Consider the following 16118-nt stretch of genomic DNA (forward strand, 5'->3'; position numbering starts at 1 on the left):
AATCCTTATACCGTTTAAATAAATAATTCTTAATTCTAATATAATAAGGAAATCGAAAGAAACCCTAATTTTAAAATTTCTTTCTATACTATAATTAAAGATTTCTATAAAATAATCATAGCGAATATTACTTAGGGAAAGGGTCGTACCCCCTTATTTAAAGATATTACGTTCGTAATTATATTAAATAATAAACCCGCTAAGGAGGACGCTCCTAATAATAAATAAAACCCTAGCCCGGAGGTAAAGGGACGGTGAGAAACTATAAATAAGAATGGCAAATTTTAAAAATTTTTTAATAAAAATAAGCGTACTTTCTCCTCGTCCCTACTAGTAAATAAACGACCGTAATAATCCCCGTACAAATTTTATAAATAGCCGGCCTATAATTTAAATAAATATTACTATATTAAACTATAGTTAGCTTATAAAAATTAGATCGAAAGTCTTATTATTAAGAAGCATGCGTTCGCTAATTTAAAAAAGGATAAAATATTTAAAGAGATTATTAACCGTTTACGAACGTAGTAGGACAATAAGGACTAAAATAATTAATTCTATAAACGCTGGGTAAGTAAGAGTAATTTCTTAGTGCCTATAGCGAAACGCGGCGCCGTATACCTACTAAAAGACTCTATAATCTTCGATTTAAGTATAATAATATATATTTTTAATAAAATTAATTGGTTTAAAGACTTTACCCTATTAAATACTAGTAATTATATAGAGGCTAAAAATAAGCGGATTCCTATCGAGGAGTATAGTACTATTATAATTACAATTTAAGACAATACTAGAAATAGAAAACTCCAGCTCTATAACGGCGCTGGCGGACTAGGTCTGGGTGCTATGCACGAGGTGGCTGCTGGAATGAGGTATATAGAGGATTCTAGGCATGGTACGGTCTAGGGGATATAAGCCATTCTATTAGCTATACTAAGACTGGTTGCAAGGTAAATCCTAATACGTACAGGGTTTATCTTGTAAGTAAAGGGGATACGAGTGAAGGGATTAGCTAATAGCGACCTGTTTATAAGTCCCGCTATCGCTTATACAACTAGAGTATTTATTTAGGTTTATATACTTATATTTAATTCTCTTCCTCTTTTCTTTTCCTTATTTAAAATTTTCTATTATAAATAGAATTTTAGTTTTGCCTTCGACTTACCTATATTATACCCTTATATTATTTCAAATCAACCTAATAATTATTTAGGAAGGTTAAATCCCAAACCGAATACAAAATTAGAAAGATCTATTATAAGTATTTAAAGTATTAAATTACCTTCGATAAATTAATAGTATAATAATAATGCTACGTTAAATATATAATAGCGCCGGTAAATATAAGGGTACTAAGTAGACCGAGAATTATAATAACGATCCTTACAGCGGGGACGTTTTTAACGACAATAATTAAAACAATATTTTTTTTAAAGAAGAGGGCGGAAATAGCAATAGAGAAGGAGGCTTTAGCTTTCTAAATCCCGACGTTTTGTAAGAAGAAAATACAGTTATTAAATTGAAATTTAAGAAGAAAGTTGTTATTAATAATAAGAAGCCGATTCTTAAGTGCTAAATTATTAATCTTATTATTAAGGATAACGCGCGCAAAGCCGTCCGTTTTAATAAAGAATACTATAACGGCCTCTACCCTAATAAGGAACGCTTTCGTAGTAAGTCTATGATCTTTTGTAAGAAGTCCTTGTATTATATATATTATTAATTAAAATTATCCGATAAGGCTTGGGCCGAAGTGGTAGCTAATATGGGAGAAAACAATAAGGAACCCGAATCATTTTTTAATTTATTTGATTAATATATTACTACGGCGGTCGAAAATATTAAGATTTTCAACGCTCTTTTAACCCGGTACGAAATTATTAACGATTTAAAGTAAAAGATAAAGGAATTTACTAAATTATTTATTTATAATTCTATCCCTAACGTCCCCTTTTAAATATTATTCCCTTCGAGCCTCCCGTTTTCTGGCTATTTAATTAAAGAGAAATTTGCGGAGCTATACTACGGAAATCCTTAGGTTATATTCTAGGAATTTAAATTACTATTTATTATAAGTATAGTATAGAAGGAATAGGTCTTAGAATTTCATTACCTCGTTTTTTATTTAAATAATAAACTTAAGATTATTTACGATTAGGTCCCTATTTTGGCCGACCGTTATAGCGTTACTAACCCCGCTATAGTCTAATAATTAAAAGATTCCCTTATTAAAAAAGAGGAAATTATCGATAGATTGAAAGATTTTATTACCGATTTGAGTATTAGTAAAGGAGCGTTTAAAAATAAGAGTTAGAATAAGGGAAAGGTTAAAGAAATAGTATTCCCTAATATTGAGAAGGACGTTAGCGAAGCCCTTTTTAAGGCTTTTACCCGTTTTTCGACTTTATTCCCCGAGACCGATCCCGATGACAGAGAACGTTCTAATTCCCGCTACCGTAATACGAAGTAAGTCGACCTTATTAAATATTATAATTAGAATAAGGAAAACGATATTCCTTTTAAAGTTTAGTATAATTTAATTTAAAATAAATTCGGAATTAATATTAATTATTATCCGACTGACTATAATAAGTTTCTATTCGTTAAGAATTATTTAATTAATTACGCTTATTATAACCTAATATTATATTTACATAAAACCTACCCGGATTAAATTAAGACCTACTCCGGTTTAATAACCTATTTATAGCGTTAGTATTATAATTTTAATTAGGAGGAGAATACGCTTTAGAACTTTACTAAATTGAAAATGAAAAATAATAATAATTTCAATTTTTTTACAAATAAATTTATTTGGATAATAAGCGAATATTAACGTTTTAAGGCCGAATAGAAATAAAAATTATTTTAACGCTTTTTAATTAAATATAAAAAAGTAAAGGAGCGTAAAATATTGCGATTTATTTATTTCCTTTGAATTATATTATATAGATTACTCCGGTTTTAGATAAATATTAAAGATTATTGCCGATGAGAATAAAGTTATTTTTAAATCGAATAAAAATAATAATTCCGACGGCGGTAATAAGGGTTAAAATTTTATTTTTAAATTCGAATTTAGTTCCGATCCCAAACCTATTAGACGAAGCGGAGGTACTATTTATTAAGGTGGCGACCGCTACGAAGAGACTATTCGGCTATTTAACGAAAGTAAATATTTCTTTTATAAAGAAAAGAGTTATATTAAATGTAATTACTTCGAAAAAGAACGTTTCGATTGCGAACGTTGCGATTGCGTTACGGCTATTATTAATTATTATTTAGTTTACGAGAATAGATAAGAGGCTTTAGTTATTTCGGCCGTAATTTTAATTAATAAATAGGGAAATTAATTACCCTAAGTAAATTAAATTCTTTTTTAAGGGAAGTATCAGTTATAGAATAATAGAAAAAGGATAGATAGAAATATAAAAGAATGGAAAAATTTAATTTAATACCCTTTTTAGGAAGAAAATCCTTATTCATTCAATGTACTTTAATTGATGATAAAGATGTTTATCTATATTTAATACTTTAATCGATACGGGATTAAACGTTCTTTTATTTATTAGTACCGCCTTTGCCAAAAGATTAAAAAAACGATTATTAGTAGAATCTACGAATAATTTCCTAATTCGAGGGATTAGCGATTATTAAGGAAAAATAAATTAGAATATTAAAGAGGTTATTAGAGCCGCTTTAAAAATTCAAAACCGAACTACGCCACCCGATTACTTTATTGTAATTAATATAGCGTACGATATTATTATCGGCCGGAAATAGTTCGACCTTTATAATACTTAAATAAATTATATAAACTATTGTTTATTGTTTTCTTTAAATTAGAAACCACACCCGGACTAATTAAAATACTTTAAAATTTAAAATTTACCAGCCCCGGTTAACCCCGCTTATTAGAAGGATTTAAAATACTACGACGTATTAATAGTTTAGGAAAATAAGCGACGAGTAAATAGGAAAAATAATAAATAAACGGCTCTTTATTTTATAAGTAGAAATATTTCCTCCGAATTTATTTTTAATAGTTAACTTTTCCTCAATTATTGTAAGAAAGTATTCAATTTTAAAATTCGAAATTGATATAGATAGGAAGCCCGTTAATATTAAAAGGATATCGAGAAACGTATCTTCGAATTAGAGGCCGCTTCCGGCTAAAGACTTAAAATTATTCTAATTACCCCGGTTAATTTTTAATATACTTGTAATAATATTAGTGAATTTAATTACGTTTGTCCCTGCTATTTTCTTTAAAACCTTACTGCAATTTTTAAAAAGAATAAATCTATTAAATAAAATAGAACGTAACCTAACTAATCTTACTTACCTTATAATATTATCTCCAGAATTCGAATTACAACCCCGTTATCGAAAATAACCCGCCGAAAGTAAATAGGGATCAGACGCTTAAAATATTTATTAATTAAAGTGTAACGGTATAGGTTAATATAAATATTATCCTACTTAAATATACGTATTAGATAGAAATTTGTTTATAAGATTTATTAAAATAGAAAATTATAAAATCTATTCTATAAGTATGTTTAAAATCGATTAGTTTATTTAATAGAAATAAATTATTAATAACCCCGCTTAAGAACCGCTCCCTTATAATAAAAAGGAATTTTGCGACGAGGCCTTTCGAATAGTTCCTCCCGAATACTATAATGAAATTAAAGTTTTTATTAAGTATAATTTAAATACATTACCTAAATACAATTCCTATAATTATAAAATCGAATTTAATAAAGGTTATCGTTTAAAAGAGTTCGGGTATAACCTTCTATATAAAATGTCCTTTAATAAATTAAAAGTTATATGGAAATATATATTAGAAAATTTATTAAAAGGATTTATAAAAGTAAACTCATCCTGTTAGGCCGTGCCCGTCTTATTTATAATGAAAGCGGATAGTAGCCTTCGTTTCTACGTAAATTACCGGAAATTTAATACTATTATTCAAAAAGATCGTTACCCGTTACTATTAATCGAACAAATGCTCGCTAAGGTAACTAAAATATAATAATTTATAAAAATCGATATTTAATAAGCGTTCTACCGTATTTATAGAAAATTACAAAACGAAGAATTAATTATATTCCGTACTAGTATAGAGGCTTTTAAATATAAGGTATTATTATTTAGTTTTATTAACGGCCCGGCTAATTTCCAAAATTTTGTTAATTCGGTCCTAAATAAATATTTAAGAAATTTTTATAGGGCCTATATCGATAATATCCTTATTTATTCTAATACTTTAAAAGACTACCGATTTTACGTTAAGAAGGTCCTTCGCTGATTAAAAGATATTAGGCGTTAAATTGACTTTAAGAAGTGTGAATTCTATATTACAAAGATTAAATTCCTAGGATTTATTATAGGACGAAATAATATTTTTATCGACTTAAAAAAGGTAGAGGTTATTAAAGAATAAATTATACTTTCTAATTTAAAACGTGTTTAATTTTTTTTAAAGTTCTATAATTTGTACTAAAACTTTATTAAAAACTACGGTCGTATAGCGTATCCTCTTATAAACCTAATACGAAAGGGAAAGGCGTTTATATAAATTAATAAATATTAAACTATTTTCGAAGAATTTAAAAGACTATTCGTAGAGACCCCGCTATTAAAATATTTCCGTTATAATACTGAAACAAGGGTAGAAATAGATATTAATAACGGAATATTAGTAGGAATACTATTTTGATTATAAGAAGATACTAGAGAATAGTACCCAGTAGCTTTCTTTTCTAAAATTATATAAAGTACTGAATATAATTACTTTATTTATAATAAAGAGTTGTTCGCTATTATTAGAGCCCTCTAAATATAGTGACCCGAATTCGTCGGCCTCTAATAGAATAAACTATTTAGAATGATTACCGATTATTAAGTATTCGAATATTTTAATATTAAGCGCCTCTTTAATCTTCAATAAATTGGGTAAGTAAAGTTCCTATCCTAATACTACTTTAAAATTACGTATCGGCCTAGTACGAAGAATGTAGTAATAGACGCGTTCTCTCGAAAATCCGAAGATTTTAAGACTTAAAAAGATAAGAAGAATGCGTACTATACGCTCTAAATATTTAAATTAATAGAAGAAAATGGAGTTAAAGTCTTTATTATTACTTATATTACGACCGTTTCCGGCCCGCTAGAGGAATTGATTTCAATTATAGTTTTAAATATAAATAAATTAAGTTTTATTAAATTAGACGGATACGAATTAGTAGACGCTTTTATAAAAGTTAATTACGAGGACGAATTTTTAAAAGAATATTATATTTACATTTATAATTCAAACCCTAATTTTATAATATTAATTAATAAACTTTTAATATATTAGGATCGCCTAATCGTCTCTAAATTAGATAACCTACGTACTTATATTATCGATAAAATTTATTTAACATTAATTACGGCCTATTTAAGAAAAAATAAAACCCGAACAATTTTTAAAATACAATACTGGTAGCTGTATATAATTAGAGATATCGACTATTTCGTTAAAAATTATATAATATATAAAATTAGTAAGGTCCTTAAGGATAAAATACCGGGTCTACTTTACCCGATTCCCTTACTAACCCGGAAATAAACGTTTATTATTATAAATTTTAAAAAAATATTAAGGGATAAATACGGTTTCAATAATACGTTAATAATAATCGACCGCCTATTAAAATTATTTTGGGTTACCCCTTGTATAAAAAACGTTATAATTTGCGACGCCGCTCGGATATATTATAAAGGACCTAACTATATTTATAAGATATTTAAAGGAAGTAATTTCCAATAAAGGATTATAATTTACGTCCGTATTTACGGACGAAATATTAAAATTAATAAAAATAAAATAGAAATTGGCTACTATAAAATATAATTAAATAGCGGGCTAAGCGGAGGTTATAAATATTTATATCAATTAACGCTTCCGGCTATTCGTTATTTATCATTAAAATAATTAGTCCGAAGCTATCCTAACCTTAAACGTAGTATAAAATAGCCTTCCCCAAAATAGTATAGGCCTATTTCCCTACGAAATTATATTCGGATACTTAATAAGAATATTTTTTAATTAGAATACCTATATATAAGACCCTAATATATGACGGACGGAGTAATTAATCCGGGAATAAGCGTAAGATTACGCTTAACGTATTTGAAATTACGTCGAATACGCTAGAAAGACGTTGAAGGTATAAGAATAATAGGCGGTATAGGCTAATAAGAAGAGAAGGGAGCCTAATTTCGAATTAGGAGATAGGGTTATTATTATTAAGAGGCTTTGGTTTACGATTATTCGACTTAATAATAAGTTTAATTTCCTTAATACTCAAAATTATTATAAGATTATTGAGAAAGTAAGGTATTCTTACTATTTAGAATTATTAAAGAATTAGAAGGGTACCGACGTCTTCTACGTAGACCGTTTATAGAAATATAATAATAACCCGCTCCTTGAATAGGCGTTCGAATATTCCGGCTTAATTAATATAAATGAAGATGGGGATTTCGAATAGGAGATTGATAAAATTACAGCTTTCAAAGTAGCTAACGGAAAATTCTTTTATTAGGCGGATTAGAGAGGCTAGAACTCTAATCCGGAATAGTATCCCGCCTTTAATTTTAAATATATACCGAAAGTACTTTAGGAGTTTTATAAGGCTAACCCGGACGCTTTAAGCCCGCTCTAATAGTTAATAAATTAGCTTAACAAGGATACGGAGCAGTACAACAATAACGAATATCCTAAAAAGGAGGGATTAAAGCGTTCATAATATATTATAAGGAAGAAATAAATATATTATATAATTATTTAGTAAAATTCGCGGACGAATCTTCTATATAGGGGGGGGTAATATAATAGCGCTAGCGAACTAGGTTTAAGTATTATATACTAGGTAACTGCTAAAATAAAGTATATAGAGGATTTTAAGTATAGTACAGTTTAGGGAATATAAACTATTCTTTGAGCTATATTAAAATTAATTATAGGCTAGATTCTAGTACGTATAAGGTTTATCCTATAAGTAAAGGGGATACAAATAAAGGGATTGGCTAATAGCGACCCGTTTATAGGTCCCGCTATCGCTTATACGATTAGGGTATTTATTCAAATCTGTACGCCTATACCTAATTCTCTTTCTCTTTTCTTTTCCCTATCTAAAATCTTTTATTATAGATGGAATCTTAGCTTTGCCTTCGACTCACCCATATTGTGCCCTTGTAAGCTCCCCAATATCGCCTTAGTACCAGGCATAGCTTATAACCCCGTCTCCTTAAAATAATTCGAGGATAAATAAATCTACTAGGACTATAAAAATAATTACTTACACTCCCGCCTTACTATTAAGATCGTAGAGGAAGGTAGGTTAAAGTGCCTACGGATAGCGTAAGTACATATGAGATATTAAAATAGGGAGAAGACCAAAAATATATTTATAATTAACCTCAATAATTCTAAAAGCGAATTCGATTAACTATTTATATCGTTGCAAACTTTATTTTATAATAGTTAAGTTCACGACGACTCCAAACCGTTCCGACGCTACATTACAACGCTATACTATACAGATATCGACGCTCTTCGGCGCTAGTATAAATCTAATATTTAATAAGTCCTTAATAATTTAATATAACCTTCCTTCTTTTAAATTTCTATTCTAAAAATTTATAAATACCTTCTATCAGTAGCTTCCCTACTAGTATTCTTTTTTACCGTTCCTCCATAATCTATTTCTATAGCTAAATATATTATTGCCGAAACGCCGCCCTCTCCGTTTCTTTTTACTTCTATACTGGTATTACCCCGCTATCTAATATTCGTTAATTCCGTTTCCTAACCGGCTTCGACCGCCTTCTATTTACCGTCCGTTATCTCCTTATCTTTTACCGGCTGCTATCTTAGGCCTAAATTAACCGCCCTTCATTTTATTATATTTTACTATTTTACCACCCTATTACCATTTTAATATTTATTAGCCGTCTTTTCGTCCTAAATTATCCTCTCCGCTTTTCTTTTATTCTCTTTTACTGCCTTCTTCCACCGTTTTACTTACCCTCTATCGTTTAAAATTAATTTATTTAAAATTTATTTAATAACGCCCATACTTTTATACTTCGATTATTTACTCCGATTCTACCCTATTTTATATTCCTAATTTTAATTATAAAATCCCTTCCTCCTTCCTTTCTTTCTTCCTCCATTTTTTCCTCCTTCCTTTGCGCGCATTTATATACTTACTTATACTATTACTATAGCCGCCTTCCTAACCCTACTAATTAATATACCCTTTACAATTTGGCCCTCTTTATGAAGCCTAACTAGCCTTGACTTTAATAAATACTTTTCTTTTCCATTTTATATTTTTTATATTAATTATTTAATAGCGTTATTTATAAACCGCCTTATATTATCTTTTTTTAGGAGGCTACGAATATTATTATTAATTTACCCCCCGATATTATTAAAATTATTATAATTTTAACTATAAACTACTTTATTTATACCTAATAAAATTTCTTAAATTCCTATTCTTTTTCTATTAATATTAATATTAATAAAATTTATTCTTTTAAATAATAATACGTATTCAACGTATTCCGACATTCTAAAGTAGCGTTTTTATAATTTTCCTCCGTTTTTCTATAATTACATAATCGCGTTTCAAAAGAATATAATCGCCGTTTACGAAAAAAATATAAATAATATTATATTTACCCTTATTATCACCTTCCGTAATTCCGCCGATACTTTAATAATTAAAATATATATTTTTTATAAATACTTCTATATATTTCCTTTAATACCCTCTGAATTTTATAGCTACCGCGTTAACGAATAGATAGAGCGCTATAATTTCCGCCGTCCTACTAACGGTCGCCCTACTGGTTAAGTTACCCTTACTATTATTTATATTTTCGATAACGAATAATTCAATATTATAATTCCCGCTTTCTTAATAATTCTTATTACCCCTATAAATATAATTAATTTAATAAATATCTTTTAAATTATAAATTCAGTATGCGCCGATATTCGCCGTTTATTACCCGTTGAGGCGTCCTTTTAACCCTATGATAAGAACGCGTTAGTATTAGTAGCTAATAATATAAGAATAGACGAAAGTAAAATTTAAATTTGGATTATTTATTAATAAGCGCGGTGGTTGCGCGTAAAATTTTAACTTTTAAAAAGATAGGTTTAATTCCTATATTAATATATACTTTTAAATTCGAATTTAAAGATCAAATTAATTAGTTATTATAATACTTAGCTTTCTATTTCTATAATTTTCTAGTCTTACTTTATTAGTAATATTATCGTTTAAGGAGAAGAATATTAATTTAATAGATAGTCGATAATTAAATACCAGTATACTATTACGTTTCCCGGCTCGTTGTCTTCTATAATTCTTTAATTAATTCTTCCTCCTTCTATTTACACGCTGTTACTCACCTTCTTAATATAATTCCCCTAATTCTAATTTAATACGTTATACGTTATAATTGTCTAATATAATTCTCCTAATTTTAGTCTAATACATTATATATTATAATTGTTTAATATTTTATATATTATCATTATTTAATATTCTATATATTATAATTATTTAATATTCTATATATTATAATTATTTAATATTCTAGATACGTTATAACTATTAATATTCTATAATTATTAATATATTACGGTTATTAATTATTTTAATTTCCTGTTATTAACCTATTTAGTTTATTTTTATTAATTTAATTACCGGGCCCCCTTCGGTTCTTTTCTTCTATAACTCCCTCGCTTCTTATTCTTTTAATAATTCTGGATAATTTAAATCCTTTTATAATATTTATTTATTATTATTATCCGAATACCCTTTCTATTTTATTTAATATTACTGATTCGTTCCCGACTTTCCATATTTTACGATCGTTTCTACTTTATACTATATTAAATTATCTTTAATATCTACTACTTTTCCTCGTAGCGTTACTACTTTAGGATTGCTATAGTACAATTTTAATGAAGCGATAAAGAATATTGAATAAATATAACAGTATTCCAAAGGGTAAAATAATAGGCTATCTTTTTATTATTAACGATTTTAATAATTTAAAAAAGTCCTAAGAATTTATTTACTAATTTAACGCTAGGCATTCGTTACTTAATATTTTTCGTATTAAAGAGGACCTAATTACCGACTTCGAATCCTGTAAATTTACGTAATTTATTATACTATTTCGCGTAGCTTTTATTAATTTTCTTTAAGGTTTTAACGATAGCGGTTCGTCCCTTAATTAATTTTATAATCCTTTCGATAGTCGCCGTAGAGAATACGTTTCTATAATTTTAATTTAAATTGGCTAAACCGTATGAATAATAGCTATAGAAGAATTCGGACGGTAATTTACTAATGATAATATAAAAGTAATTATTATAAATCTATTCTACTATTACTAATTTTTCGGCCCAATCTACTTGCTTTAAATTATAGAAAATTTATAAATATAATTCTAAATTCTAATTTCATCGCTTCATTTATCCGTCCGTTTACGGGTATTAAGTAATATTTAAGTAGCGCTGAATATTTAATAATTTATAAAAAACTCTTTAAAAATTATTTGTAAAAAGGCTCCCTTTATTAAATATAACAGAATTTGGGAGCCTAAACAGCTGGAATATAATTTACTAAAATAGGTATACAAATTACTATATAGTAATTATCTTTTATATCGGAATATAAAGTACGAATTTAATAAAACGGTCGATAATAATTAGGATAGTATTGTAAATTAAATTAAATATAAGGTCGTAAAATTTGGGTAAGCCCATAATAAAGTCGTAGGAAATATTTTACTATAATACTATTAAAATAGGTAGCAATATAAAGAGCCTATATGATTTATAATTCTAAAATTTAATTTCTTAATATATTCAATATTAATGGACGTAATCTTTTATATCAGTAGCGATAGTAGGTTAGTAATAATATTAAATAAATTCTTTTTTTTTTTTAAATATTTTCTATTATTTTAAATATCCGGTTATGACGTTATTATAGTAAGTATAAAAGAATTTTAGTTATATACTTTCTACTACGTAAATTTAGTAATAATAATATAATATTCTATTTTTTCTTATTTTCTAATTTTCTATTCTCCGACCTCTCCTTAATTCCTTCTACGCCTCTTCCGATATAAAAGGATTTAATTTTTGTACTTCTAATAATTACTAATTTAATAAAAAAAATTACCTATCCTCTTTTTATATTTTTATAATTACTATATACGCTCCTATATAATTAACGACGATATTATCTATCCTTCTTTTATAATTTACGACGATTTCGTTTGTAAATTGTACTTTCTTTTTCAATATCCCTTCGTTCTTATTTAAACCCCCATACTCCCTAAGTAATTCTTTATTTTCACTAATATTATACTTTTTATACTCCCTTTCCTAATTATTATTTTCCTATTCCAATCCTTAAACCGATTTATTTTCTCCGCTATCTTCGTACTACTTTCTCCTTTCCGCCGCTACCTTTTATATTTCCTAACCAATTAATAATACCTTTTTTATATTACCGTCTAATATTACCCCGTTCCGTATTACTTTTCCCTTTTCCTTATCTTCCTTAATAATTCTTATTAAAGAATAATTTTCCTTAATTATTTTAATAACTTCGTATAATTATAATTTCTATAGTAATCTATCCGCCGGATTAAATTTCCCCGCCCGATATTTAATACTAAGATTATATACCGCTAATTCTATCGCTTACTAATTTTATTACATATTAACCCTATCCTTCCTTTTAAAATATTAAAAGTTTAAATAATTCGTAATAATAAAGAAAGATTAATTAATATATAATAAATATTATTCTTATACTTTTAGTACACTTATAATTACTAATAATTCGTTATTGCTAATAGTATAACGTATTTCCTCTAGAAATCTCTTATAAGAAAGAATATAATAGGGTATTAATACATTTTATATAATTACGCTAACATTATGCTAATTAAAAAATCGGACGTATCCATTTCTATTTAAATCGGTAAAGAAGGATTAAAATGCTATGATATCAGTACTTTTTAGAATAGCCGTTTTAATTCTTCGAATACTATTTTAGCTAATTTTAATAATTCGAATAGTTTCCATTTTTCTCTCTTTAATAAATTTGTTAACGGAATTATAATTTTGGAATAGAACGTTATAAACTATTAATAAAACCCCGTAAACCATAAGAAAATTTAAATATTATAAATATTTTTTAGGGCTTCCTAATTTATAATTGCTACGACCTTTTCCGGATTTATCGAAATACCTTCGGACGAGATTATATAACCTAAAAACGAAACACTTTTAGTATAGAATTTATATTTATTTAAATTAATATATAGGTTACGTTCGCGTAAACGTTAGAAAATTTCCTTAACATACTTATAATAATTTCCTTTATTCTTATTATAAATTATAATATTATTAAAGTAAATACTATAAATAGTATTTATTAAGCCCGCTAGTATATTATTAATATACGTATAAAGAGTAGTAGGAATATTAATTAGCCCTATTAATATAATCAAGAATTTATAGTGCCCGTACTTTATATAAAATACTATTTTCTCTTTATTTCTTTATTTAATACGAATATAATAATATACGTCCTTTAAATCCAATTTTATAAAAATCTTTACTAGTAATAATTAATCCAAAATCTTTTGAACAAGAAGTAATACTAATACTACCGCCTTAATTAATATATTAATACTATTCGCCGATAAAACGCTATTATACAAATAGGAACGTAAATAATTTGCCTATTATAGGACGTACGAATATTCCGGTTATTTATAAAATAAATTAAATTCTTCGGTATAGAAACGGTCGTAAAATATGCGAACGGTCTCGGTAGCGCCTTATTATATATATTTAAAATTAATAAAGGCGGAGCGTTCAATAGTTTACATATTACTACTATATTCTTTCTTTAAGAAAATATATAGATTTTTCTAAATAAGAACGTTATAAATAGGGTTATAATCAATTTTCTTCTTAAAGGCTATAATATATTTAATTTAAACGTTCTTAAAATTACTTTTAATATAGCTAATAGCGAAAGAAAGGAGTATCCGGGGGTATACGAAATAACAATTATTATTATCGAAAATAAAATTGCGTAATTAAAAAGAATTTTCGCCGGTAAATTTAAAAATATTAAATTTAAAGCGATATTCGGAGGAAGTAATAAATTAAATCGGTTAGATAAATATAAAAATAATAAATATTATGATTTAGGGAGCAATGACGGGAATAGGGAGGGTTAAAAAGCGTATGTAATTATAGAAGAAATAATTTTAATAACGGAATCCGAAAAGAACGGGAGGGTAGTTGCCGAATTAATTTTACTTTAATAAATCGACGAAGTTATTCTAATTATAAAGAAATAAATAGGATAGGAGGTAAATTAAAAGTAATTTAATAGCTACTACGCGGGATTCGAAGAATTTCTACTTTTATATCATAATATTATTCTCTAAATAGTAAAAAGAATTGTATAAAACGTACGAGAGGGGAAAAAAATGATTATTATCCGAATTATCGTCGTTTATTTCTTTAATAATCGGTTAATAATACTAAAATAAAGGAGGAGGCTATTGTTAAAAGATATCGTCAGCTATAGTAAGAAGGGTAATAAGTAATTTACGTACCGGAGGTAGAAGGAGGGGTTTTTTCGACGGTCCGAGAAACGGATTGTCCGCTATATATTTATATTTTATCGGTAACGGTTTAACTCCTATAAGAAGAACTATCAATGTATTAGGATTATAAAAGAAGGTAAATTAAAATACTTGCGAATAGTATAAGTATATAAGGGATATTAAAGTAGGTGGGGGATTAAAAATATATTAATAATTAACCCAAATAATTCTAAAGGCGAATTCGACCGGCTATTTATATTATTACAAATTCTATTCTATAGTAGCTAAATCTACGACGGCTCCGAACCGTTCTAACGCTATACTACGGCGCTATACTATATGAATATTAGCGTTCCTCGGCGCTAGTATAGGTCTTACGCCTAACAAGTCCCTAGCGACCTAACACTCACGGACTCCCTTATTTATTATATCCACTCTAAATACAACTAATTTATTTTAGAATATATCTCTTTATAAAATAACGCTAACGGATCTTCTTTTACTATTCGGCATACAAATTATACCAAGCGGAAACCCTAAGAGGGTAAGCCCCTTCGCTAGCATCTTCGACTTAATTACCCGAGACCCGAGACCTTAACTAAACTAATGGAACAAAAATATAATATACGACTCAAGGGACCGGATATAATACACTACAAATTATATACTAAAGCTAAGTTAAAGTACTAAGTACGTAGAGAAATTCGTAACTACCTAAAGGGCCCTAAATTATAATTATCCGGCGATTTATTCTCTTATAAGGAAGTAAAAGTAGGCAATTAGAAATATTTAAATTTAATAATAATTGTAAACTGGTAATTTAAATTCGTCTAAGTATATTATTTAAGTAATAAAAAAGCCGAATTTATTATTATATATTTAAAATCCTTTTATATAAACCTATAAATTTAATATTAAATCGAACTTCGGATAATCGAATATAATAATGAAATAATTAGTAGTAAAGAAATCACTACTTAATTTACCGCTAAGGGAATTAATATTAAACTCTTAACGCCTTATATGTAAATTTAAAACGGTAGCGTAAAACGCTCAAGGAATATAATTAAAACTAAGAGTATAATATTATAATTAAATATAAATCTTCTTTATAAATTATAAATCAAAATTATTAGACTAATTATATACCTATATAATTTAATTCCTAAAGCGGAATTTTATTAGAAATTTCCTGAAAACTAATTCGAAACGTACTATTAATTTGAAAATAATATCGTTCCTTTATGAAACCGCTTCCTTACTATTGTATACTTTAAAATATATAATTATAAAGCCTTTATTCTTACAATGAAAGTTATAAAAGAATAAAATAAATTAAAAAAATTTAAAGACTATATTTAAATCTGTTATTTAATTGGATA

At 27.0% G+C, this 16118-nt stretch overlaps 1 protein-coding gene across 1 annotated transcript; it reads left to right on the forward strand.

Moving 5' to 3' along the window:
* Positions 1–3137: 3137 nt before the first annotated feature.
* On the forward strand, positions 3138–3305 carry B0H65DRAFT_436139 (uncharacterized protein; the record flags this gene model as incomplete). The annotated part of the gene is made up of 1 exon (XM_062825225.1): positions 3138–3305. A coding segment is annotated over one exon (168 nt), but the record flags the coding sequence as incomplete, so codon positions are not given.
* Between the last annotated feature and the right edge of the window lie 12813 nt (positions 3306–16118).

This window comes from Neurospora tetraspora, assembly GCF_033439725.1.
Source record: "Neurospora tetraspora strain CBS 560.94 chromosome Unknown B0H65scaffold_9, whole genome shotgun sequence".
Classification (NCBI taxonomy): domain Eukaryota; kingdom Fungi; phylum Ascomycota; class Sordariomycetes; order Sordariales; family Sordariaceae; genus Neurospora; species Neurospora tetraspora.